Below are 23,911 nucleotides of genomic sequence, written 5' to 3'. Positions count from 1 at the left end.
ACATGGGGTATAGAATAAGAAGTGGGATCCTCACATGGAAGGTTTGAGGGACATGGGATACTGGATTTGATGGAGTGTGATCCCCACATGGACGGCTTGAGGGACACGGAATATAGGGTTTGATCCCTCTGTGTGTGATCCCTCTGTGGAGGGTTTAAGGGACATGGGATAGAGGATTTGGTGAAGTGTGATCCCCACAGGGAGGGTTTGAGGGACATGGGATATAGGATAAGAAGAAGTGGGATCCTCACATGGAAGGTTTGAGGGACATGGGATACAGGATTTGATGGAGTAGGATCCCTCTGTGGAAGGTTTAAAGGACATGGGATATAGGAGAAGTGGGATCCCCACATGGAGGGTTTGAGGGACATAGGGCATAAGATTTGATGGAGTGGGATCCCTCTGTGGAAGGTTTAAGAGACATGGGAGATAGGAGAAGAAGTGTGATCCCCACAGGGAAGGTTTGAGGGACATGGGGTACAGGATTTGGTGAAGTGTGATCCCTGTGTGGAGGGTTTGAGGGACATGGGAGATAGATAGGATGTGATGAAGTGCGACCCCTCTGTGGAAGGTTTGAGGGACATGGGATACAGGATTTGGCAAAGTGTGACCCCTCTGTGGACCAAGGATCCCGAGCCGTGGGGCAGCTGACAAGCTTGGGTGCAGTGATTATCCGTGTCCAAATCGTGGGACACCAGGAATCCTCAGGGTGGGGCACATAAACCTGGAAAGTGCAAGGACAGCTCATCCTTCCCCTTTGCCAGCTCTCCAACAGAGGATTGATCCCAAACATTTGATTATGACCCAACATCCCTCTGCTTCCTACAGTGTGCAGGCTGCAAAGAGCCCATTTAAAAGTCTAAAAATAGCATCATTTCAAAAACAAAACAAACAAATACGAAAACTCAGATTCAAGCAGAAAGATTTTGATTCAAAAATAGGGTTTTGATTAAAGGCAGTTTTCTTTGGTGCCCTATTTTCCTGCAGGACTCACACACAGCTAAGAGGCACTCTCAAAACTGACATATTTGGGGTCACTTTTACAGTCTCACAAAATGCTTCACTGGAAATGAGCAATTCCTCTTCAGGATCGCCATCCCACCAAATCCCACCCAACACCCACTACAGCTTTTAGTTAATTGCTTTATTCCCACTTTTAGTTCATTTTGTGCACTCAACGCCAGCCCAAGAGCCACAACCACACCCGGGGAAGCAGCAGAAAGCCCCTGGCAAGTTTTGGGGGTTGCAGCACCAAACACAAATGTCTTCAAGAACAAACAAACCTTGCAGCAACACTTTCCCAAAACTCTTCCAACACCTGGAGGCACCCAGGACTCTGGTGACAGTGGGGACTCCCTCAACTCCCCTGCTCCTCAAAGTGGTTTTAAATGAGATTTTTTAAAATTTTTTTCTTATGTTTCTGCAGTGATGTCTCATTGCTGCTGCCACCCCCTGTTGTCTTCTTCATGGAGCAGCTCCATAAGTAACTTTGGGGAGCCTCCTCTAGAGAGAATTTGGGGGTGTCCACACCTCCTTAGTCACTCCAGGAGAAAATCCAGGTGTCTTTTTGAACATCCACAGAACACTTAAATCCAAATTCCTTCAGGAACAGCCCCAAAACTGTGCCCAGGAGCTCCCACATCCACAGAGACCCAACACAAAGGTGATGCTCCCCCAGCCCCATTAATTACCACCCTCACTCCAATTCCACCAATCACCCCATTAATTACCACCCTCACTCCAATTCCACCAATCACCCCATTAATTACCACCCTCACTCCAATTCCACCGATCACACCTCTCCTTCTTACTGCTCTTCCAGGAGGTAACAAGGCTTAGGTGTTTTCCAGGGCCTCAAAGTTTCACATTTGCATCATCAACACAACCTCTTCCTAAACAGTAGAAACCTTATTTTTTTCCCCTAGTTTTAATACCTGTATAATAAATTCTATTTTATTTTGTATTCATACAATTAACATTAGTATTGATTATAAAAAAATTTATGAATATAAAATTCTTCTTTCATACTTCTCCTAATGGGGGAGGTGAAAGCTTTTTTGAGCAGCTGTGAAAAATAAAAATTAAAAAAAACCATGATAATCATAATAATAAGCTTATAATAGCTATTTCATATATTTTAGTTACATAACATATATAATTATATTATATATATTGTATATTTTAAATTATATATAATATATATTTTGTCTTAATTATATAATAAATATAATATAGCTTTATAATATATATTCTATATATTTTAATTATCAAATCTATATAATGTATAATTATATAATATATATTTTATTTATATTTCAATAATATAATATACAATACAGATTTTATATAGTTTGGGGGTGCCTCAGGGCTGATCCCCCAAAGGATCTGGGAGACCCTCAAGGCTTGATTCTCTGAATCTGTGGGGTTATCTCATTATTATTATTATTATTACTACTACTACTATTATTATTATTAAATTATTGCTTAAAACGGGACACTCCGGTGAGACCTCCACGCCGCTGGGGGCCGCTGTGGGGAGGCAGCACCGGAAGCGGAAGCGCGGGCGGAAGCGGCGCCGGCGGAGCGCCCGGGCGGTGAGTGGGGCCCGGCGTTCCCGGTGTGCCGCGTTCGGCCCCGCGCTCCCGGCACCTGCGGGCTGGGTGCCGGTGCTTGGGAAGGGGGTCTGGGCGGTGGGGCTTGAAGTAGGCGGTGAGCGACCCGTCCCCCTGCGCGGTGAAGGGTCCGTTCAGTCGCGTCGCCGTGGATAGCCGATCACGGGTCCCGGTTTGCTGGGCTCTGTGAGCCCCAGTGCCCGCTGAGGGGCTGGGCTTGGCGGGATCCGTGCCTCTCCCCGGTGCCCGGGAAGGGGCCTGGCAGTGCCCAGCCCCAGCGCTCGGCGAGGGCCCGGTCGGGGGGGCTCTGCTCGGTCTCAGTGCCCGATGAGGATCCCGGTGTGGGGGGCCCGGGAGGCTGCGCCCCGGAACCCAGTCAGGGCTCCCGGTCTGCTGGGCTGTGCGAGCCCCGCTGTCCGCTGAGGGTCCCGGTCTGGGGCTTCTGACCCAGCCCAGGGAGGGCTCCGCACCTGCTGGGCTCTGAGCCCGCTGAGCTTTCGGGGTGCTTGAGCCCCCGATCCCCGCTCGAGCAGCCCAGCCTCGGCCCTGACGAGCCCTCGAGCCCGGTGAGGGTCGCGCTGTGCAGCCCTGCCCAGCATCCCGGCTGCCACAGCTGCCCCTGCCCGCCCGCCATGCCGGCCCAGGGCCCCTCGGGGTCCCGCCGGCCGCTGCTGGCCCTGCTGGTGGCCCTGGGCTGGCTGCTGGCCCTGCAGCTGCTGCTGGACCTGCGGGCGCTGGGGCTGCTGTGCGGGGCGCTGGCCGTGCTGGGGGGCTGGCTGGGCCCCCCGGCCCTGCTTCCCCGCGGCCGCCGGCTGCGGCTGGAGCGCTTCGTCAGCTCCCTGCGGGCCCCGGCCGGCAGCCCTGCGGACGAGGGCCGGCTGCAGAAGGAGATCGCCAGCACCGTCCGGAAGGTGGTGCGGGATTTCGTGGCCTCGTGGTACCGCACGGTGAGCAGAGAGCCGGCCTTCGAGGCCGAGGTGGAGAGGGCCATGCTGGGGCTGGCCGCGGAGCTGCGGCGGCGGATGAGGTGGGTGGACCGGCGAGCCCTGGCCCGCCGCCTGCTCCTGCTCTGCGGGCAGCACCTCCAGAGCTTCCTGCGGGCTCGGGATGCCCTGAGAGCCGAGCCCAAGGGCGGCCGGACGCTGTGGAGGGAGTACAGCCGGCTGGCGGGGCCGCACCCCGCTCTGCTGAGCCCCGCGGCCGAGGTGGGCTGTGCCCGCGCCGCTGTGGACGCGCTGCTGCGGGCGCTGGTGCCCTGGCCGCACCTGGAGACACGGACGGGACGTTTTGTGGTGGTGGAGCTGGTGGCCTGCAACGTGCTGCTGCCGGCCATCAGGAAGATGTCTGATCCCGACTGGATCAACCTGCTGCTCATTGGGGCGTTTTCCAAGAAGCCCCGGGGTGGGAAGCCCCACCCTGCACCCCCTGTGCCGGATTCCTTGTCTTTCCCGGCACAGACGGACGCAGCTCCCGCCGGGCTCCCCCCGTCCCCGAGGGCTGCCGAGGGGCTCAGGAGAGAGGCTGGGGCTGCTGGAGAGGAGGGAGAGGAGGCAAGCAGATCATGCAATGCAGAGGAACCCTTCCTGCGCCCCCAAGCTCTGGGATCCCTCTTCCCCTGTGAGGATTTGGAGCTGGAATCCCCTGCACCTGACGTGGGGCAGGACGTGGAGCTGCTGGCTCCTTCCCCCACTGGAGAGCTCCATGATGAGCCCCCCCAGGATTCTTCTATGCCAGAGGGAGCACCTGCCTCAGAGGATGGCACAGGGGACCTGGACCACGGCCCTGGCCCCAGCTTGGATGCTGGCCTGCTTCCCACCTCTGCTTTGAGCTCCTGCCCTGACATCCAGATCGAGCCAGCGGTTGAGAAGGAGGAGGAAAGCCCAGCTGTCCCCAGAAGGTTCTCCTCACAAAGACCCTCCAGCCTGGGGAGAGATCTGGGGGCAGCAGAGGGCCCAGCACAGTTTCCCCCAGAGCCTGGGCAGAGCCTGCCCCTGCTGTCATCCTCCCCAACAGCTTCCATGAGCACCTTCAGCTTCGAGCCCCTGAGCAGCCCCGAGGGGCCGGTGGTCATCCAGAACCTGCGGATCACCGGGACCATCACTGCCCGGGAGCACAGCGGCACCGGCTTCCACCCCTACACCCTGTACACCGTCAAGGTGAGGGCTCCCCGGGCACCCACCCCCTCCCACATCCCTGCTGCCACCTGCGCTGCTGTTTGCAGCGGAGGACTTGCTCTGGGTGGGTCTCCACAATAAATTTTGTCTGGTAGCGGGGAAATACTGGGCACTGTGGCTGTTTGGGATTCCTGTGGGGCTGGTTGAATCTTTTCCTGCTTTTGTTCCATCATGATTGGTTCCTTCCTCTTCAGGGAAGGCTTGACGTGAGGAATTGCTGGGTGGGGCCTGGGGGTTGAGGGGCAAGCAGGGAGCAGGGCTGTTTTGGGATGTGTCAGGATGATGCCTTTGCCTTCCTCCTCAGTATGAGACAGCCCTGGAGGGCGAGGCCGCGGGCAGCCTGCAGCAGGTGGCTTATCACACCGTGAACCGCCGCTACCGCGAGTTCCTCAACCTCCAGACCCGGCTGGAGGAGAAGCCGGAGCTCCGCAAGTTCCTGAAAAGTCAGTGCCTGCAGTAGCTCTCTGAGAAAATCCTTCTGCCTCTTGTCCCATTCCCTGTTCCTCTGCTCCCTGGGTTTCCTGCCCTGCTTGTGCAGCTCTCCTGCCCACATCCTCCAGTGTTCTGTGCAGAGCTGGCTGGAGGAATGATTTATCTCTTCTGGAAGTAAATTCCAGTATTTCAAACCATTCCTCTTCTCATTCCATGACAGCTGGTTTTGCAGTTTTGCACCATAACAGTGAATAGAAACACTGGTGTCTCTGTATTATCTTGGGCTGATGCAGCCCTGGGTTTCCTGCCCTGCTTGTGCAGCTCTCCTGCCCACATCCTCCAGTGTTCTGTGCAGAGCTGGCTGGAGGAATGATTTGTTTCAAACCATTCCTCTTCCCATTCCACGACAGCTGGATTTGCAGTTTTGCACCGTAACAGTGGATAGAAACACCGTGTATTACCTTGGGCTGATGCAGGCAGAGCAGTGTGTGGGGATAGCTTTAATCATTAGAGCATTCAGGTTTTAATAAAGACTAAAATCTGTAGATTTTAACATTTTAATTTTTAATCTTGACATTTTTACAATTTTAAGATCTAAAAGTCTTTTAAATTAAGGTTACTGTCATTTTGCAGTTTCCTCAAGCTTGCCTGTGTGTTTTTTTCCTTTGTAGACATCAAAGGACCAAAGAAACTGTTCCCTGATCTGCCATTTGGAAACATGGACAGCGATAAAGTGGAAGCCAGAAAAAGTCTGCTGGAATCTTTCCTGAAGGTGAGATGTTTGTGTGCCCCTGTGAGCTAAAAGCAGAGCTCAGGACAGCTTTGTGCAGACAGTGGAGCACACCATCTCTCTTCCATGTTACATGATCAGGTTGGGAGCTTGACTCCAAAATTATTTAAATCTCCATCTGTCCTTGCAGCAATTGTGTGCAGTCCCTGAGATTGCAAACAGTGAGGAGGTGCAGGAATTCCTGGCCCTCAACACCGACGCCAGGATCGCCTTTGTCAAGAAGCCCTTCGTTGTCTCCAGGATAGACAAGGTGGGAAAAGTGGGGAGCTGCTTACCTGAGCCCTTTCCAGCTGCCCCCAGGGATGCTTCCTAGGCTTCAGTGTCTCCTAGGAGCCAAAACCCTTTCTTTGGAGCTGGGCTCAGCTTGCCCAGAAACCCATAAAGGGTCAGAGTTTGTGTTAAAGAACCTATTTAATAGAAAATCCAGTGCAAGTCTCAAAACTCCTGATGTATGTAAGTAACAAGGATCAATCCAGTAATTAAAGGCAGTGCTGGCTTTGCAGATTGTTGTCAATGCCATCGTGGACACCTTGAAGACAGCGTTCCCCAGGTCAGAGCCCCAGAGCCCCACGGAGGATCTGAGCGAGTCAGAAGTGGATGGGAAATCCCAGCCAGACGGGAAGAAAAGCAAGTAAGGGCTCCCTCAGCTTGGCAAAACAAGGATTAATGCACAAACTGAGCCCGTGGTGGGGAAGAACTGACTTGGTGCTTTATGTGTTGGGTAGTAAATTCTGTGTTGGGTGGTAAATTCTATCATGCTCTAGCTAAATTACTTCCTCCTTCCCTTGCTGACCACAACTGTTTGAGCTCCAGTATATTTAAAGGGTTTCCCAGGAATGCTCAGGTTTTCACAGAAGGTAGGTTTGTTCCTGAAGGAGCTCTGAGGTGCTGCCATTTGCCAGCAGAGACACTAATGGTCCTGAGGAATTGCTTTTTAACCTTAAATATATGCAGGGAGTGATTTCAAAATACAGCTGAAAATTATCTACCTGAAAGTTCCCTCCTGCCTCTCCCATGAGTTCCAGCAGTGGCCTTGCCCAGAAAACATTTAAATAGCTATTCATGAGTAATATTTAAGATTGTTTCATGTATGTTCCTCACAAATGTTGATGCTGCTGACAGTGCCCAGTCTCATTGTGATTGTCTCATCAGTGGTTTTTGCCTCACCAAGAAAGGGAAGATTTCTGCACAAGTATGGCTTTTTCTGTCCAAAAAGTGATGCTTTGCTGGATGGAAAAAGCTGCTTTGGACAGAAAGACAAACTCAAAAAGTACAAGTTTGGAACCATTTTGGCTGAAAAGGACATTCCTTAATGATAAACAGGCTATTTTATAATTTGTCCCAAAATCCCCATGTCCTTTCATGTCCTTCTTTTTGTCAGTGTTTATAATTGGATTTCACAATCCTGCTGAGTGTATTTAATCTCAGAGGCTTTTTTGAACACTTCCCTGCGTGTGCTGCAGTGCTCACACCTTGCTGACATCTGCCTACATCTCCTTATCAGCTTCTGTGTAACAGCTCCTTGTGGATTGCTGGAAAACCTTGGCTCAGCTCAGGTGTACGTGAGGAAAAGTGCTTTACAGCTTTTGTTGTGTGGTTTCACTGCCATCTCTTAGTTATCCTGGAGGCAGATGCTTTTTATTAACCACTTCAGGTCTAATCAGATTTCTTAGCTTGCGTGTGGCAGCAGTAACAGATCATGGGGCTTGGCTGAGGCTGGAAAGCTCATGACTCAGCTTGCAGAGAAAACTGACTGTGCCATGGCTCTGCTTTTCAGGTCCAGGCTGAGGTTCTCATCCAGTAAAATCACTCCAGTGCTGAGTGTGAGTGAAGCTCATGACAGGATCGTGTACTCTGTCAGGGAGGGCAATGCTGTAAGTTCAGATCCTCTTGTAATCCTTTCACAACCCCAATCGCTGCCCTGTTTGGGAATAATCAACATCCACCAGGGCTATGCCTGCTGCAGCCTTGTTGCCACATGCCAGCTCTTGGCAGAAGGGCAATAAGCAGCCCTGGTTGTGCTGTTGGCTACACCTGGGTGCAAACCAGGAGGTGGGAGGTTGTCTGGGCACTGCAGACCCCATGCTCTGGGGCACTAACACGCTTTTGTAGGTCTCTGGCACCCTGTCGCTGGCTGCTATGGAATCCTTCATCCAGAAGCAGGAGAAGCTGCTGGAAGCAGTCCCCAGCAAAGCTCCTGAAGGCCAGGGAGGCAGAGAAGCCAAGGAAATTTCTGTGCAGGAAGAAATGGATGGGCTGAGCACAGCAGAGCAGGGAGGACATCCAGACACTGACTCTGGTGAGCTCAGCCCCTCTCTCAGTGCTTGAATTTCTCCCCCTCGGTACCACAGCACCTCCAACATCTGCAGGTTCAGCTTGAAAAGTCTTCAGGACCTGCTCTCCTGCCTGTTGCATCTTGATTGAAGGGAAAGCAAATCAGGTTTTCCAGTGCTCTTTGGTGATTACTCTGGGCATTGTTGCTGGTGGAGCAAATTGGGTTTTGGCTCAGTTGTGTCGCTGCAGATCTTCACCTTGGTGTGCTCAGCACAGTCACTGCACAAAGAGGCTTCTTAAGGACACACTGCTTAAACTGGCAATGTTCTAAAGTCAAGGTTTTACAAACTAAAAATGGGCCAAATTACAGTTTACTGGTAGTTTCCAGTTAGCGTTGACATGTCCATATACTATAAAAGGACCTTTTGAGATTAAGTTCAGATAGATTTGATGGGAGTAGCACAAATGTAATCTCAGTTCAAGGAATGATGTTCCCTTTCTGCTTCTAGAACCCTCCTCTGAAGCACCAGGGCTGCCCCAGAACAGTTACAAGATTATCCTGAACACATACAAAAATATGTTCTCCAATCTTTTTCTTGGAATAGCTGAGCTGTATCAGCTGGAACTTCCCAAAAAGCTTCTCTCCAGTGGTTCAAGTTTGGCAAGCTCTGAGTGAAAGCACGTGTTTGTGACAGGATAGGCCTGGTGTTCTGAAACCCAGCCTGTGCTACCAGCTTTGCTTGTAATCTTGGAACACATGCCCATGGTTCTGGGGAAGCAGGACTGGAGCTGGAGGCCAGGGTTCTGCACAGAGCAGGCCAAGTTAGCTGAACTCTGAGGGAAGTGGAATGTCAGTGATCTCAAATGCTTGCAGGTCTGGGATGCTTCAGGCTGGGCTAGCAGGGTGAGGAAAACAAATGTCTGGATAAAAAGGCAAACCCATGTCCATATCTGCTCAAGGAGTGACTTCTGGGAAGTGGTTGGCCAACAGCTCTCTGAGGAAGAGGATTTGAATGCTGTGGGAATAAACAGCTTGCTGAAGATGCTCAAGAGTGACTTCTGGGAAGTGGTTGGCCAACAGCTCTCTGAGGAAGAGGATTTGGATGCTGGAATAAACAGCTTGCTGAAGATGCTCCCTGTGTGAGGTTCTGGGGAAGCTCCAGCCTGCTCCAGACTGCACTGGGAAGTCTCAGGGGGCAAAAAAAATGGGCAGTAACTTATGGCTCAGAGCAAGAGGTGCCAAGTGCCCTGTCTTTTCCAAGTGAAATCCTGGAATGAATTAGTCCAGCTTTTGGGAAGAGGAAGAGCAGAGGAGGAGAGGTGTGGGGTCCAGAATCCCTCTTCCCTTTATTTCCTGTAGTAAATTGTGAGTGTAAATTGTCTCTGTAGACAGAGAGGTTGGAAGATGAGGCATGAGGGGAGCCAAATTAGGAAAAGCTGCTGCACAGGATCTCACCTGGACAACAGAGTCGAGGCAGCAGCCTCAGGTCGGGGTGGTGGCCTAGGAGTGGCTGTCTGGGGCAGTTTTGTGGCACATCAATGAGCTTGTTCAGCACAACACCTCAAGGCCAAACAGCCTGAAAGTAATTCCTTAACGAGTAGAAACTGTTTCTGCTGAAGGCTCTGACATCCACCTGAGGATCAGAGGGAGGTTTGGTGTCCCAGGTCTGTGACAGCAGAGATATTTGGGTAGGTGTGTGGGTTTATGTTTTAACTGGTAGATCTGGCTTATCCAGATGTGTTTCATCCCGCTCCCTGCCAAGCCTGGGATCTGCCACACGATGGCAGCCTGCAGCCACCAACCTCGTGCCTGGAAAACTGCTGGAAGAAGGGGAAGGAATGGGGAAGACCAGAGTGACAGTGCACCTCTTCCTGGCTACAGTCACCATTGCTTTGTCACCTGTTTTGGGCACGTGGCCAACCCTGTGCATGGACTGGGATTTGATAATCCTGCTGTTTAATTGAGAAGGAACTGAGCCTTTGGTGAAGCCCTGGCTGGGAGACTGGGGCTGCCTGGATGAGGTGGAAGTTAGAGTGGGGAGGGCAGGGTCCCAGGCTGGCTGGGCTGCAACAGTCATCTGTGTGTGCACAAAGGGCCAGGCTGGGGAGAAAATAATGAGTTTGGGATGATGCTTTTCACCAGATTTGCCCTGAGGTGGCTTCTTCATCTGCCCCTCCTCTTCCTCCTGACAGACTCCGAGACAGCTTTGGCTGACCTGGCCATGGATGTGCTTCGTCTGGTGCTGGTGGATCACTGGGGCTGGCTGTGCACAGAGAACATCCAGAAGGTCTTCAACCTGCTCTTTGGGACCCTCCTTCAAAGGTAAGGCCAGAGTGAGCAACCTGGCCCCTGTGAGAGGCATTCCCTTTGGAGTCACAGTTGGAAGTGGAGCTTGTGCCTGAGTGCAGATAAATGCTGTGTGTGCACCAACCAACAAGGTTCTGTAAAGCAGGTGCTCCATTAATGTGGAGTAAACACCCCTGAGGATCTGCACCAGGAGCTGTTTTCTCTGTGAGCAGTGGTGCAGCTCTAATGGGCAGCCTCCTGTCCCTTGAAATCAAGGAAAGGGAAGATCCAGCCCTGGGAGTGGGAGTCTTGGCTCATGCAAGGGCAGCAGTGCCCAGCTCTGGGGCTCTCCAGGGAGCATTGGCCTCCTGGTCTGTGCTCCCCAGGGCTTCAGCTTGTTCCTTCTGCAGAAATAGAATAAACAGGCCCAGGGAGCAGTGACTGTCAGTGACAGCTCGCGGTGTGGTCTCTGCTCTCACTGCTGCACCCCTCTGCTCTGCCTGTGCCTGGGGCAGGGACCCACACATGGAGTAGGGACAGGCTTCCTTTCCAGCTGGGATGGACTTGCCAAGCTTTCCTGGGGCCAGGGCCTCTGGGTGGTAAGGCTCAAGGCCAAGACACACAAACAGAGAATTCCTGGTTTTTGGTGTAGTTGGTGACTGTCACTAGCTAAGGATGTGGTTTTTTAGAGCACAAGGAAGGCCTTCCCTGAAGGGCTTGGGAGAGTCTCGGAGCAGTGCTTTTCCCACTCCTGCGCCCCTTCTCCTGCAGGCATCCAGAGCCAACATCAGAATGTGCAGGGCAGCTCATTATAACAGAGCTGGTAACCTGAGCTGCCCTCAGCAGAGATTGCCAAAGTGCTTTGAGGTCAGTCCTGGTCTGTTCCTTCAGTGGCAGGAGGTGGGGGCTGCTCCCACTTCTCCAGAATGGGCTCTGGCCTCTTGGGAACAAGCTGCAACCCAATCTGTGTGTGTAAGCACAGAGGTATGAGAGCTTCAACAGGCACATCATCACCTCCTAATAAGCTGTGTCCTGGTCACCCAGGGAGCCTGCAGCACCCACACGTGGCATTGGCATTTTCCACTAGAGAAGGTGGGATACACACAGCACATCCTGGCTCTGGAAGGTGGAGGAGCTCCCTGAGTTGTGCTGGTGGAAAGAGTGAGGAGGAATGTGTTTGTAGCTGCTCCACTTGAACAGGTCAGAGTGAACCCACGTGTGCTGTAGGCAGAGCTCTGGCTGGGGGTGATATGGCGAAGCCCTGGGACTTCTTAGTGTCCCCATCAGTTCAGGGTGTAACTACAACCTCTTGGGCAAACCCTGTGTCTGTGCTGAAATCCATATGTTGAGGCTGGTTCTGCTCTTGTTCTGGGACAATCGGGAATCCCAGGGGAAAGAACTGCAAAGTGGGGACTGGCCTGTCACCAGGAGGATGGTGTTGCACCTGGATTGCTGCAGGGAACACTTTCCTCCCATTTCTGCTGCCTGTAGTTGCCTTCACAGTGGAGGAGATCTGGGAATGGGGAGCCTTCCTGCTGTTTGCCATTCTCCCTGGCCCTGAGACTTGTACTCATTCCTGGCCCAGGTGGTCACTGCTGTCCTGAGCAGACCAGAAGGTCTCAGACCTGTCTAGGGATGCAATGTGGATTGGTGACATTTCTCTTCCATTTAAGTGTTTACAACTTGGTCACTGCTCGGCCAGACCTGGCACTGCCATTTTGGCTGGCCCTGTGTCTGGGGACCCTTTACAGGTGGGGAAAGTAGCAGAAACTCTTCTGGGAGCATCTGCTATTCAAGGAATTGATGCTGCTGCCTCTGAGAACAGGCAGACAAACATGGGACAGCAGATGGATTTGCATTGTCTTCAACCATTGCTGGTCACAAAGTATGAGTGGGCATCATCCCTTCAGGAGATTAGACCCTTCCTGTTCCTGCCAGTGGCTGGGTTAGGTGGTAGGGGGTGAAAAGGAGGTGTCCTGGCAGTGTTTGGAGGGGCTGCTGCTGGATACTCCTCTGCCAGCTTGTATTTGGAGAGTAGGTGCTGTTCCTGCTGCCTCCTTGCAGCTGCCAGATGAGGATTCTGCTCTGGCATGAGACACTGCATGCAGAGTGATAGAAATGACCACAAACCAACAAAACTCACACCAAGAACGAGATCCAGCTTCTCCCAAGAGCCAGTCCCCCACTTCTTGGAGGACTTTCTGCCTTGGACTGGCAGTGCCATCAGATGATTGCTGTGACCACACTGTTACTGATGGTGGGGCCTCCCGACCTGCTCCATTCCCTGTTCTGTGCAAGGAGCATCCCACCACGCTCCTCCTTCCTCCTTCTCCTCAGCTGGGCTAGCTGGAGCCAGGCACCATCCGTCTCCCTGCCTGTCAGTCCCATGGCAGTGGGAGAGGAAGGCTCCATGACCGAAAAAGGGATTGTTGAGTAAAGGGCGGCCGTGTGTGCGAGCCCGGGTCCGCACTGCGCCCATCCCATTATGTAACAGGGAGTGATCCTTTTTTGGAGCTGAAAGGAGAGGCGGATGGAGGGGCTGGGAGTGGGAATGACCCTGGGGCCGAGGATTGCTTCCAGCAGCCTCTCTGCGTGCTGGGGCCGTGCCTGTAAACAAACCCTCTGCCCCGCTCCCGCCTCTGGCCGGCTCCGCTTCCCTCCCGCGGGCTGCAGAGGATCATCTCCTCTTCCCCTGGGAGGCTGCAGCAGGAACCTGCTGGCACAGGGGAGGAGGTGGGGCTATTCTGGGCTCTGCCGTTCGGTTCAAGAGCTGCAAAGCATTTGGAGAATCTGGGTGCTTTTTAGAGCCTTGTGAGTCAATGAGGTGTTAAAAATACACGGCAAACACGCAAACCACTCGTGCTGTGACCCCACACCCTGCTGTGACCCCACACCCTGCCCTCAGTCGTCCCCACAGTGGCCACAGGTCTGTGGGATGCCAGTGCCCTGCAGAGCTGGGGACAGTGCTGGAGCCAGGGTGACAGCCACCATCTCTGCTTTCCAGAGGGGAGCTCCAGCAGAGTGCCAGCACCCCAAGGATGGACCTGGGAGTATTCAAGGGGCAGATCCTGGTTTGTAAGCTTTTCCTGGCTCCTTCCCATGCAGCACAACAGAAAGGCCATGGCCACAAAGCACTGAGTGGGGGGAAGGTGTCTCAGCACACCCCGGCTGTCTGTGCCCTGGAACCTGAGCAGGGCTGGGCACAGAGTCTGTGCCAGGCTCGGAAGTGCCTGTCCCTGAAAGGAGCATGTGGAACTACTCAGGCAGCTTTGCTGGTGTCATGTTCCACTGAGCATGAGTTAAAATAAATGTAAATCATCCCTGTCTTACCCACGAGCTCAGCACTGCTTGGCTTGCTGTTTGCTTTGGGTCATTCCCGTGCTCCTCCAGGCTTTGTCCATGTCCCCTCATCCCTTGGCCAAACTGGAAGATTTGAGGAGGTGATATTCCAGTCTGTGTGAGCTGTAGGTGGAGAGGCAGGGATGATTTGGGACTGGTTGCAGGTCACCATCATGCTTTTGAGACCTGGCTCTTGCAAGTTCATGCTGTCACCTTGGTGTTGGGCTCTGCTGGTGTCAGGCTGAGTGTCACAGGCACTTGTAAGTCAAGGAGGTCTGGAGCTTCAGAGAGCTGCTGCCTGGGTGCTTTGTTCTGATTTTCTCTTCGGTTCTCTTTGATCTCTGTGCCAACAGAACTGGCACAAAGACCCTTGGCAGCCCCCTTGGTCCTCTTGACTGGAAAGTGCCACCAGCAAAGAGTGATGCCTGACCCTCTTCAGTGTTCCTGAGTAAACCTGGAGCAGCCAAGCACTCCTGGGCTGGCAGTGCTGGGAGCACAGTGCCCATGGGCAGGGAGTTCTGCCAGCCCTGGAGCCATGGAGGGGCCACGTCTGGCAGCTGAGCCTGTGCTCCCACTTCCCTTTGGCTTCCTGGCTGCCAGGTACCACTCCAGCCTCAGGCAGCGCCTCTGAGTTTTGCTGGCAGAAATGCAATATCAGTGCATCTGGGGCATCTGAAACTACTCATTCTCCTGGTTTGTTACCTGAGGAGTGGATTTGGGCATGTTTGATGAGGATCTCTGCAGCTGTACACAGAGGGGCTGTGCTGGCAGGCCCAGGTATGTGGCAGCAAAGTCCCTGTCCCTAAAAACAAGCCTAAAATCAGCACCAGAGTTGGGAATTAGTGGAATCAACCTCATGGCATCTTACTCCTCATTTCTGGATTTGGCTGTTTGTGTTGTAGCCGTGAGGAGCAGCAGGAACTGCAGCCTGTGGTATGTCAGTAAAAGTGATTTCAGGACTCTGTGTGTCTTCGTGTGTATATGCAAAGTAAATAAAATCAGCTTGGAAATGGGCCTCGATTCAGTTGTCTCCAAGCACCTGGAAATTTTGGATCTGGCTTTGAATCTCTGTCCCAAACAAAATTTGTTTCCCTCTTCTAGAAGCAGCATTCTTCCAAAAACAGCCACTAGAATGAAGCCAGCACTCCATGCTTTGATAATAATTGCAACATTATTCTAACTCTTGATTCTGTTTCAATGGTTACACATGCCAGCTTTCTTCCTGGAGTTAAAAAAGCTCAACAACTTCCTGTTTCAAATAGAAGAAAAGGATTGAGTGGAAGTAATGTCTCACTGTTGGTTTTCGTTTTCTCTGGTTTTAGAAGGGTTAATAGTGGATTTATGTATTTTGATTCTGAAGTGGGCTAATGAAGCAATTGTTCCAAGCAGAGCCTGGCTGAAACAGCCTGGCCTCTCCCTGGGGCACCACTGAGAGCTTAATTGGCTCAATAAATACTTGAAGAAGATGTTATCAAAAGCCAGGATGCTTTGTGAAAAATCAAGGAGGTTTGGGGACGATTATTTTAATCACATATCTTTTCCCCCTTCCCTGAGCCCCAGGGCATCTCAGGAAGATCTAGATTGGGAAAAGCAGTGGTTAATTCCCTACAGGGTGAAGCCATTGGAGTCCTGTGAATTTCCATGATTTCTTCTTGCAGCAGGTGAGTTTTGAGGGAGCAACACATAAAATGGCACAGAAATCCCAGCACCAAGGGGTGCTTTCCTCCCTGCAGGGATGAATGATTGCCTACAGAAGAGAATGATTTCTTTTACTTCCTCTCTGCCCCACAGTAAGATGTCCTGCACACCCACATCCCCCAGAGTTTCTGCCTGGGTCAAGCAGGTAGGAAAATCCCTCTGCCCAGGATGTCCCCAGCCAGGTCCAGGACAGGTTGTTTGCAACTCTAACCATTCAGCAGGGGAAGAACATACCAAGAAGGAGAATTTACTTTGTGCAGAAGTTTGAAAGGCCTCAGGATGCTTCATGTCCTTTCATTTATGGAGGTTTTTTTTCCTTTTCTTTCCTGTTTCCTTCCTCAGCACAGGGTTTACCCATGGCCTGGACAAGTGTGAGGTTGCTTTGAAGGTGCTGAGCTAAGCGTGCTGCACATTTTCTGCTGTGTGGAGAAGGTGGATTTAGGCTCAGGTAGCAGGTGCTGAAAGCTGAGCCTCAGGGCAAAAACTCTCCATTTGTGTTTTTCAGTTCTTGCTGTGCCCACTGCAGCTGTTGCTTCATTTTTACAAGGTTTCCTCAGAAAGGTTTTGCAGTCAAAGCACTGAAATGTTCCTCCTCTTGAACCCTTGAGTTAAGGATAATCTTGTGCTTTATCTGAGGAGGAATTTGGGGAACAAGAACTGGTAAGGCAGGGATGGTCTGGTGATTTAAGCACCAGACTTTCTTAATTTCAGAGTCATGCTTCAGTGCCTCGTGTTTTCCAGATGTTGCTTTTTTTCTTCAATCCTTTTCACTACATTGGTCCCAGAGGCCTTTTTTGAGCTGCTGGATATCCACACTGTATTCCTTAGGGCAAGGGGGCCATGTTCTGGGGTGGGCAGCAGTCAGTGTTGAGCTGGACATGCTAGTTCATGTGTATTTGTAGAGCTGTTTGTATTTCTACAGCTAAAGCAGAGAGGCTTTCTCCTCTTTGTCATCTTCTAGCCTGACCTTCAGTTTATGTTTATCTAAATCCTTAAAACCCCTGGGTTTGAGGAAATCACAATTGCTATTGCTTCAGGTTTCAGTTACAGTCAGCATATTTAACTTGACTCTTCCTTAGCTGAAGTGATCTCGGTTTTTATCCTCACCTTGATGGACAAAACAAGCAGAGCTTTACCCATTTCTGGCAGATAGGTATAAACTGAGAGTATTACATCTCTTTGTTCATTCTTAGTACATCTTTGATGTCTAGACTAAGCAAATCCAACCTGTCCAGGCTTTACTTGCTGAGCTGAGCTCTCTGGATAGTCCAATTAAGTGAGAGGATCCAGCCAGGTAAAACCAAGCCCATTTACCTGGTCCTGACTCTCAGCCTGCCTTTCCTCCCTCCTAGCAGCCCTTGTTGTTTCTAGGAGCCCAAGGAAGGCCAAGGTTTGCACTCCCCAGCCCTTGTTTTTCATTCCCAGGGCTTTCTTATCCTAATGGACCCCTTCAGCTGACCTTGGAGTTCCAGCTTAAACCGTGGCATTAATTTGGCTCTTTTTTAGCAGCAATTTCATTCCTCCACCAGCAGCTATTTCAAATGGAGGTGCCTTACAGCATGGGCAAGTTATGCCCCTGCAGATTATCTTCCAGGCCTCAGCAGCCTTTGCAGTCTGGCTCTTTGCATTGGGCACTATCAAAGCATTCTGAGCCCAGGAGGTCACTTTACTTATTTCTGAAGTGTAAGGAGATGGTTCTGTGATGGGTTTATTTTTTTCTTTCTTATTAAGGCTATTTCTTCATGAAATAGCAGAATGAAAATAGTAACTCATCAGCCATCCAAAAATAAAAAAATAAGAGAGGTCTATTTATTTTCTTGGTGGATTTATTTCTACCTGGGAGCAGTGTGTGAGTGCTTTCAATGTGGCACATGAATCTCAAATGCATAGGCCTTTAATAGCACAAAAAATCATCTGTGACCTGCTGGTGAAGGTCAGCTTTGAACCAGCAGATATTTGGAGTTCCTGAGGTGTTAATCCCAATCCTGGTGCAACAAGTCTGCCTGATGGAAAGGTCAGTTTGCCATTTTCTGGGGTTTACTCAGGTAGGAATTTTCAATAAAGTTGGTGTGACTCTCTCTGAGATGTAACTACAGGTGTGGGAGTTGAGGGGGCATTCTTGGGATGTCCTGTGCAGGGCCAGCAGTTGGACTTGACCTTCCTTGTGGGGCCCTTCCAATTCAGGATATTCTGTGGATTACTTTGCTCCTCACAGTTAAATGCTGCTGGTGCAGCCTCTGTGTGTGTTGGAATGGAATGTGATTCCCCAAAGTGGGTGTTGATGGTGGACTGTGGTTGAGAGGAGGGAAGAAAACTCTTCATGACAGGCCACTGTGTGCTGAGACTTTCCCTTGAAACCTCAGATGTTCTCCCAGAGTGGATTTAGAGCCACATGGACCAGTCTTGACAGTTCTCTGCTAGAATCTGAAATGTAAAGAACTCTCAGAACTTCGGGCCTGCAAGGCAAAGCTTAAACACAAGATTTGATCTGAGACCATGGAAAAGGCTTCCAAACTTAAGTGATAGAAGCAAGAATGTGGATTTATGGTTTAAAACAAAGACACATTAAATTAAGTAGAAAAAGTTGAGAGTTTTAGAGTTTTAAGATATAAAAATAAAAGTAGTTAGAAGGGTAAACAAGGAGTTTAGAATGCAGCACTGTAGGATTGTGTGTCATAACATGATTAGCTAAGAAAGCTTACACTGTAGCATGAGTGCATAAGATGGAATATTTAAAGACATAAATATCCTTGTTGGCAGTGTTTTATTAGTCAATAAATCCTTAAAAGGTCTTGTAACTAAAGGTTTTGTGACCTTCTGAGCCATATAGTAAAGATGTGAGCCAAACTCCCCCTTCCTGCCTATGTAGAAGATAGGAAAAGAAACCACATCATCAAAAACAATTCAGAAATCCCATCTCTAACTCATTCAAAACTCTTTCAAGATCCCATTCTCCTCTTCCCAGTGCCTTTGGAATGGCTCCACTGGCAAAAGTGAGCCCAGAGCAGAGGTGCTTTAGTCTGTGTTCCATTTGCACCTGCCTTTGGTTTCTCCTTTCTTGTCCCATTTCCTGTTTAGTTCCTTGACTTTCCCTTGTAAACTTTGTGGGTTTGGGTGCTCCTTCCCCAGCTGTCTGAGCAACGTGGGCCAAGTTGGCCTCTTCTGAGGAGCTGTGCAAGACCCATGGAGCCATTCCTGCCCTCTGCTTCCCAAAGCTGCCAGCCCAAGGAAGAAAATCCATCCGTGGTGTTTCACAACTGTGGAAATCCAGACCTGTAAGCACTCGCCTGCTCACAGTGTGTGCAGATCACATTTAGATTGGGTGATCACATTTAGAGGTGTTACTTGGGGGCCTTGTTGCCCAATTCTGGTGCTTTTAGGGACATACATGAGCTGGAAACAGGAGGTTGTTTGTGTGGGGCCTTCCAGCATTTGTCAGTTCTCAGCTTGCTCTTGAGCTGTCTGGAAATGTGTGCTGTTCTCTGTAGGTTCAACTTCTCTCTTCACTATTTGCTTGATTTTTTTGCTATTTTAGGAACGTCTCTAAGACAAAAAAAGCTTGTTCTTTGCTTTCTGCAACCTTTTAAAGGCTGGAAAGTGGCTGTTGCTGTAATGAGTTTGGAGTCAATGTTCAGTCTGATCCCCCTTGGTGCAGGGTTGACTGTGCAGCTCTGTCCCCAAGTCTCTGAACTTCTGTTGCTTGTCAGATGTTTTCTCAGCTAAGAGAGCAGGTTGTGTAAGAAAACATGTTAATGAAAAACCATGTTAATGAAAAACCGTGTTAATGAAAACTCTTGCCCCTAGAGAAGTCACAGTTTAACACTTTAATTTGCTTGGGAATAGCTGGAGGGTTTACCATGATCCAGAGTGTTAAAATCTGCTGATGGCTGGAGATTAAAACCCCTTTAATTGTATTTCCAACATGGCTTTTCCCAGGCAGGACTGGGATGTGACATTTTGTCCTCTAAGCCAGGTAGGAGGTTTGCACCTCTGGATTATCTTGCAGCAGCATCCATACTCCGTGTCCATGGCAATGCTGAGCATGAAGGATGTGCTTCCCATTTCCAGTGCCAGTCCTGGGAGCACTGGGAACATCACCTGTGTCCCTTGCTCTGAGACATTCCAGGCCTTACCACTGCACTGAGATCCTTTTCAGGTTTTTTAACGTCCTTTGCTTTCCAGCTGGCGTTTCCTAGGTGTGCATCCCTCAAGAATTGCTGTTTACCCCTCATTTTTTGCTGCCAAAGGGATCCTCACTCCACAGCCCTGTCCCATATGATGCCAACCTGCTTACCTTTGGGTGTTGCTGTTCCCCGGTGCCCAGCTGTGTGGGGAAGGACACCCTTGGCCCGAATGCCTCGCCCAGGAAGAATGCAGACAGTCTGGCAGAGCGCAGGTTAAATAAAGTTTGCCTTGGCAGGGCTCTTGGATGTACTCGGAGCTGCCGGGGCGTAGTGGTGACGGAATTGCAAGCACGAACACCAGCTGCCAAGAGGAACGGCTCTCCTGGCCCTGCTGGCTGACTCCTGTCCTCTGGGAATCTTGAAGAACTGGCGGAATCACAAGTTTTTCCCTACCCCAGCGCCGTGCTGACACTCCCAGCTTTGCTCCAGAGCCTCCTGCCAGTGAGGCCAGCAGCACCAGCAGTGCTGCACCCTGAGCCCTGCTAAATCAGGGAACCTTCCTGTGGGATCCATCCTCTCCTCATTCTGAGGGCAAACATGTTAGGCAGTGCAAGTTCTGCCTGATGGCTGAGGCTTGTGCTGTGACTAGGGAGTGATTTCACATCTGGGCAAGAGGGTCCATCCATATGGTCGATTTAGAAACTGCCTGGCCAGCCCTTGGGTGGTGGGGACACATCATCCAGTGCAGCTGCAAACCCCTCCAAGCCCTTCTGTGGAGCAGGGATTTGGGAATTTGCAGGTGGTTACTGAGAAAGGGCACAGTACTGCCCCAGCAGGAGGGACCATCAGCAGTTCTGCTGGATTTTCGATGGGAACAAAAAAATTCTTGGTTGTGAGAGTGAGGAAACCCTGGCACAGGGTATCTGGAGAAGCTGTGGCTGCCCCTTCCTTGGAAGTGTCCAGGGCCAGGTTGGATGGGGCTTGGAGCAGCTTGGTCTAGCAGAAGGTGTTCCTGCCCAGATGAGCTTTAAGGTCCCAAAATCAAACCTTTGGGGATTCTATTATTTCATTGCTTGCCATCAGTGGATGGAGCAGTACTGGACAGCAGGGCAGCATGGACAGCAGGATGAGAGGGGGGTGAAGCATCAGGATATTCATGGCTTGTCATCCTTGGAGTGTGTTTTGGTCTTCAGGAAAGACATCCTTGGCTGTCTCGGTAGCAGAGGAACTGATGAGAGGAGCAGAGGCTGCCAGAACAGGGCTCATGTGTTTCCAGTCCTTCCTGGGGATTGTTTGTAGTTAAACACCAGTTCCTCCAGCTCTGTCTCAGATTGTGCTTGGAGATAACTTAGGAGCTTCAGGCCAGTCATATCCCTGAACTGGGCTTCCTTTAGTCACCAGTGATTCACTTGGGGTCCTGTGATTAACAGGGTGATGGGGCTTTTTATGACCTTTGTTTGTCCCATTTGTCTGTAACACAGGGAACATATCCCACTTTTGGTGCATGGAAAACTCAGCTAATTAAGACTTGTGGAAATCTTTGGTATACAGACATGAAAACTGCACGCTAACAAACACAAAGAAGCTGATTTAACCCTCTTTGATGTGTGGAAATATCCCAGCTGGGTCCCAAGCTGGACTTTTCCTGACCTTTGTCCCTGTCCCTGTTCCTGCAGGTGGCTGGAAGTGCAGATGGTTACCCTGACCTGCACCCAGCGCTGGGTCCAGTACCTCCAGTTGCTGCAGGAATCCATCTGGCCTGGAGGAGTTCTACCAGCAGTGCCTAAACCCCCCAGGACAGAGGAGCAGAAGAAGGCAACAGCAGAGCAGGCCCTGCAGAGCCTGATGGGGATCTTGCCCAGTAAGTGTGTCCCAGAGACTTGTCAGCTGCCCTGGGATAGGAAAGCAGCTGGGGAACACTGCAGTGCACTGGAATCTCTGGAAATGTGGTTAAATACAGAGATGGAGGCTGCTTGTGCCAAGGCACTGGGAAACCTTCGTGACCCTTGAGGTTTGATGGTTTCCTGCAAGCAAAACCCAGAGTTTTCCAGTTCTGGATAGTTTGTGTAAGGGTTTGGGAAGCAGCCCAGCTCGGAGGGAAGAGATGTGAGTCCAGGCCATTCCCATCTGTAGCCAGGCCATGATTCAGTGCTCACAGTTCTGAGCCACCTCACCAAGGCAGGGCTCAGGACAGCTTTGCTCCCACCTGCTGCCAGAGGGTCCCATGGTGAGGAAAGTCACCACGCAAAGCCTGTGGCTTTTCCACTGGACTGAAATCCCAAGCCCAGCTGCACTGGATTTCTCTCTCTTGAAGTTTGACACGGGGACCTTTGGCATTAAAGCAGCTGCTGCCTAATCTGTGTGAGTGCAGTGTGAACTTTTAACTCCTTGATGTAGTGTAAAGGGCCCTCACTGGCCTTTGGGAATGAAAAAGCACTGCTGGTATGTGCCCTTCTGGCCAGGAATGCTTTCCTGGCACTCCCTCCTCTCCCAGCCCCAGAGCACCATCATAAGCTTTGATCAGCACCCACCAGGAGAAGACTGACCTGTGGAATGTACACTTCCTAAAGCTTTGTCTCCAACACTTCCAGATGTGATCCAAGAAATCCTTGGGACCAGTAAGTGTCAGATGAGCTGGAACCTGGTGCTGGAATCGCTGAGCCAGCCTGTGATAAACAGGTATGTGATTGTGATCTTTACCCTGGTGGGCTCTGAGAGCTGTGCCCAGGGTTTTGCCGGTGGTGCTTGGCACCAAACACCCAGCTTATTATTCCAGACTTGCAATATCAGGGAGCATCTGCATGTCTGGCTGCAGGTTATTGAGCCAGTCATGTTAATTATGTTGTTTGGCCTGCTTAGTTAGTGGATGTCAGGGAAGTAAGACAGATCCTGGTTTAGTTGGGTTCTGGAGGAACTGCAGGTCTGTGTAGGGGGTGTTTCTGTCTATTCCCAATGCTGTGAGCCTGGAAAACAAGGGTTTGGTGATGGACAGCAGAAAAATGAGGGTCACACTGGACATCAGGAGATATTTCTTCACTGAAAGGGTTGTTAAACATTGAAAAGGGCTGCCCAGGGTGGTGTTGGAGTCCCCATCTTCTGAGGTGTCCAGGGAACAACAGGACATGGCACTCAGTGCTCTGGGCTGGTTGACAAGGTGGGGATTGGGCACAGGTTGGACTCAATGACCTCAGGGGTCTTTTCTGTCTTCAGTGATCCTGTGATCCTGTTAAACATGTGTTTTGCTCCAGAAGATTCATTTGTGTTTTCTGTGCTGCTCAGCAACTTCAACACCCACTGGCTTGGGGAAGTGAAAAAAAGCTGAACCACCTCTGGAAACATTTCTCTGGGGACCCGATATTGTTCCTTTCTCCCCTGGAGCATTGGAACACTCTTTCCTTGTGCTGAGCTTTGCCTCCCACGCCCTGACCAGCCTTTTTTGTCTTTTTTCCATTCCAGGCACCTGGTGTTCTGCCTCCTGGACATTCTGCTGGAGTTCTTGGTTCTGAAGGGCTCCAGCAAGGAGCCTGAGGCTGCAGCTGCCACACCGTGTGCCTGCAGTGGCCCAGACAAAGGAGCCCCAGCACTTTAACCAGGGCTGTGCCCCAGCAGTGGAGGAGAGAAGCAGCCACAGGCATGGAGTGATTGGATTTTCAGCCTTTACTGACCGTGCTTCCTTACTGCTCTTAAGGAATTTCTGCAGCAGTGCTAAATGAAGCTGCTTCCAGGCTTCTCTGTTTCAGCTGGGTCGTGGATCAAACCCAGTGTGGGGGGCTGGAGGTGCTGTGCAGCATCTGTTCCATTGCTGACCTGATGGGGAGCCTGGAGTGAACCAGCCTGACCAGCTGGAGAAGGAACCACAGACCCTTCTGAACATCTCTGACATCTACAGAGAATGCAGGAGATCTGCTTTTGTGGCTTCAGGGTCCACCTGGCACTGAGAGCTGGTGTGCTGGGATCCTGCTGATGAATGTTTCTGCAGGACAGGTGCAGGGGTGCAGTGCTGTCCCTGCTGTCTGAGCAGCCTGCCCTGTGCCTGCTCTGCACCATCTGTGTCACCAGAAGGAAGATGGGGAAAGGATGGAGCGTGGAGATGTAGTCCTTAAGTTCAGCATTCATTCCAAATATCTGGAAGGTGAGAGCAGGAGCCAAAGGAGCTGCCCTGCCTTAGGGACAAAGATCAG

General features: G+C 51.0%; 1 protein-coding gene across 3 annotated transcripts; it reads left to right on the top strand.

Annotated features, from left to right (window-relative positions):
* Positions 1-2,572: 2,572 nt before the first annotated feature.
* On the top strand, positions 2,573-23,410 carry SNX19 (sorting nexin 19). 3 transcript variants are annotated; one of them, XM_041480548.1, is made up of 12 exons: positions 2,573-4,768; positions 5,091-5,229; positions 5,890-5,990; positions 6,139-6,258; positions 6,512-6,639; positions 6,833-6,865; positions 7,786-7,882; positions 8,121-8,307; positions 10,476-10,605; positions 21,407-21,591; positions 22,322-22,409; positions 23,187-23,410. In XM_041480548.1, the coding sequence occupies exons 1-12, from the start codon at positions 3,245-3,247 to the stop codon at positions 23,317-23,319; spliced, it is 2,865 nt and encodes a 954-aa protein (XP_041336482.1). In that variant the 5' UTR covers positions 2,573-3,244; the 3' UTR covers positions 23,320-23,410. The 3 variants fall into 3 exon arrangements, with proteins under 3 accessions (XP_041336482.1, XP_041336483.1, XP_041336484.1); XM_041480549.1 differs by lacking the exon at positions 6,833-6,865; XM_041480550.1 differs by lacking the exons at positions 21,407-21,591; positions 22,322-22,409; positions 23,187-23,410 and adding an exon at positions 20,027-21,396.
* Positions 23,411-23,911: the final 501 nt, after the last annotated feature.

The sequence above is a fragment of the Pyrgilauda ruficollis genome, unplaced genomic scaffold (genome assembly GCF_017590135.1).
Source record: "Pyrgilauda ruficollis isolate IOZ18807 unplaced genomic scaffold, ASM1759013v1 scaffold52, whole genome shotgun sequence".
NCBI classification, from domain to species: Eukaryota; Metazoa; Chordata; class Aves; order Passeriformes; family Passeridae; genus Pyrgilauda; species Pyrgilauda ruficollis.
This window is presented reverse-complemented; position numbering and strand designations above follow the sequence as displayed.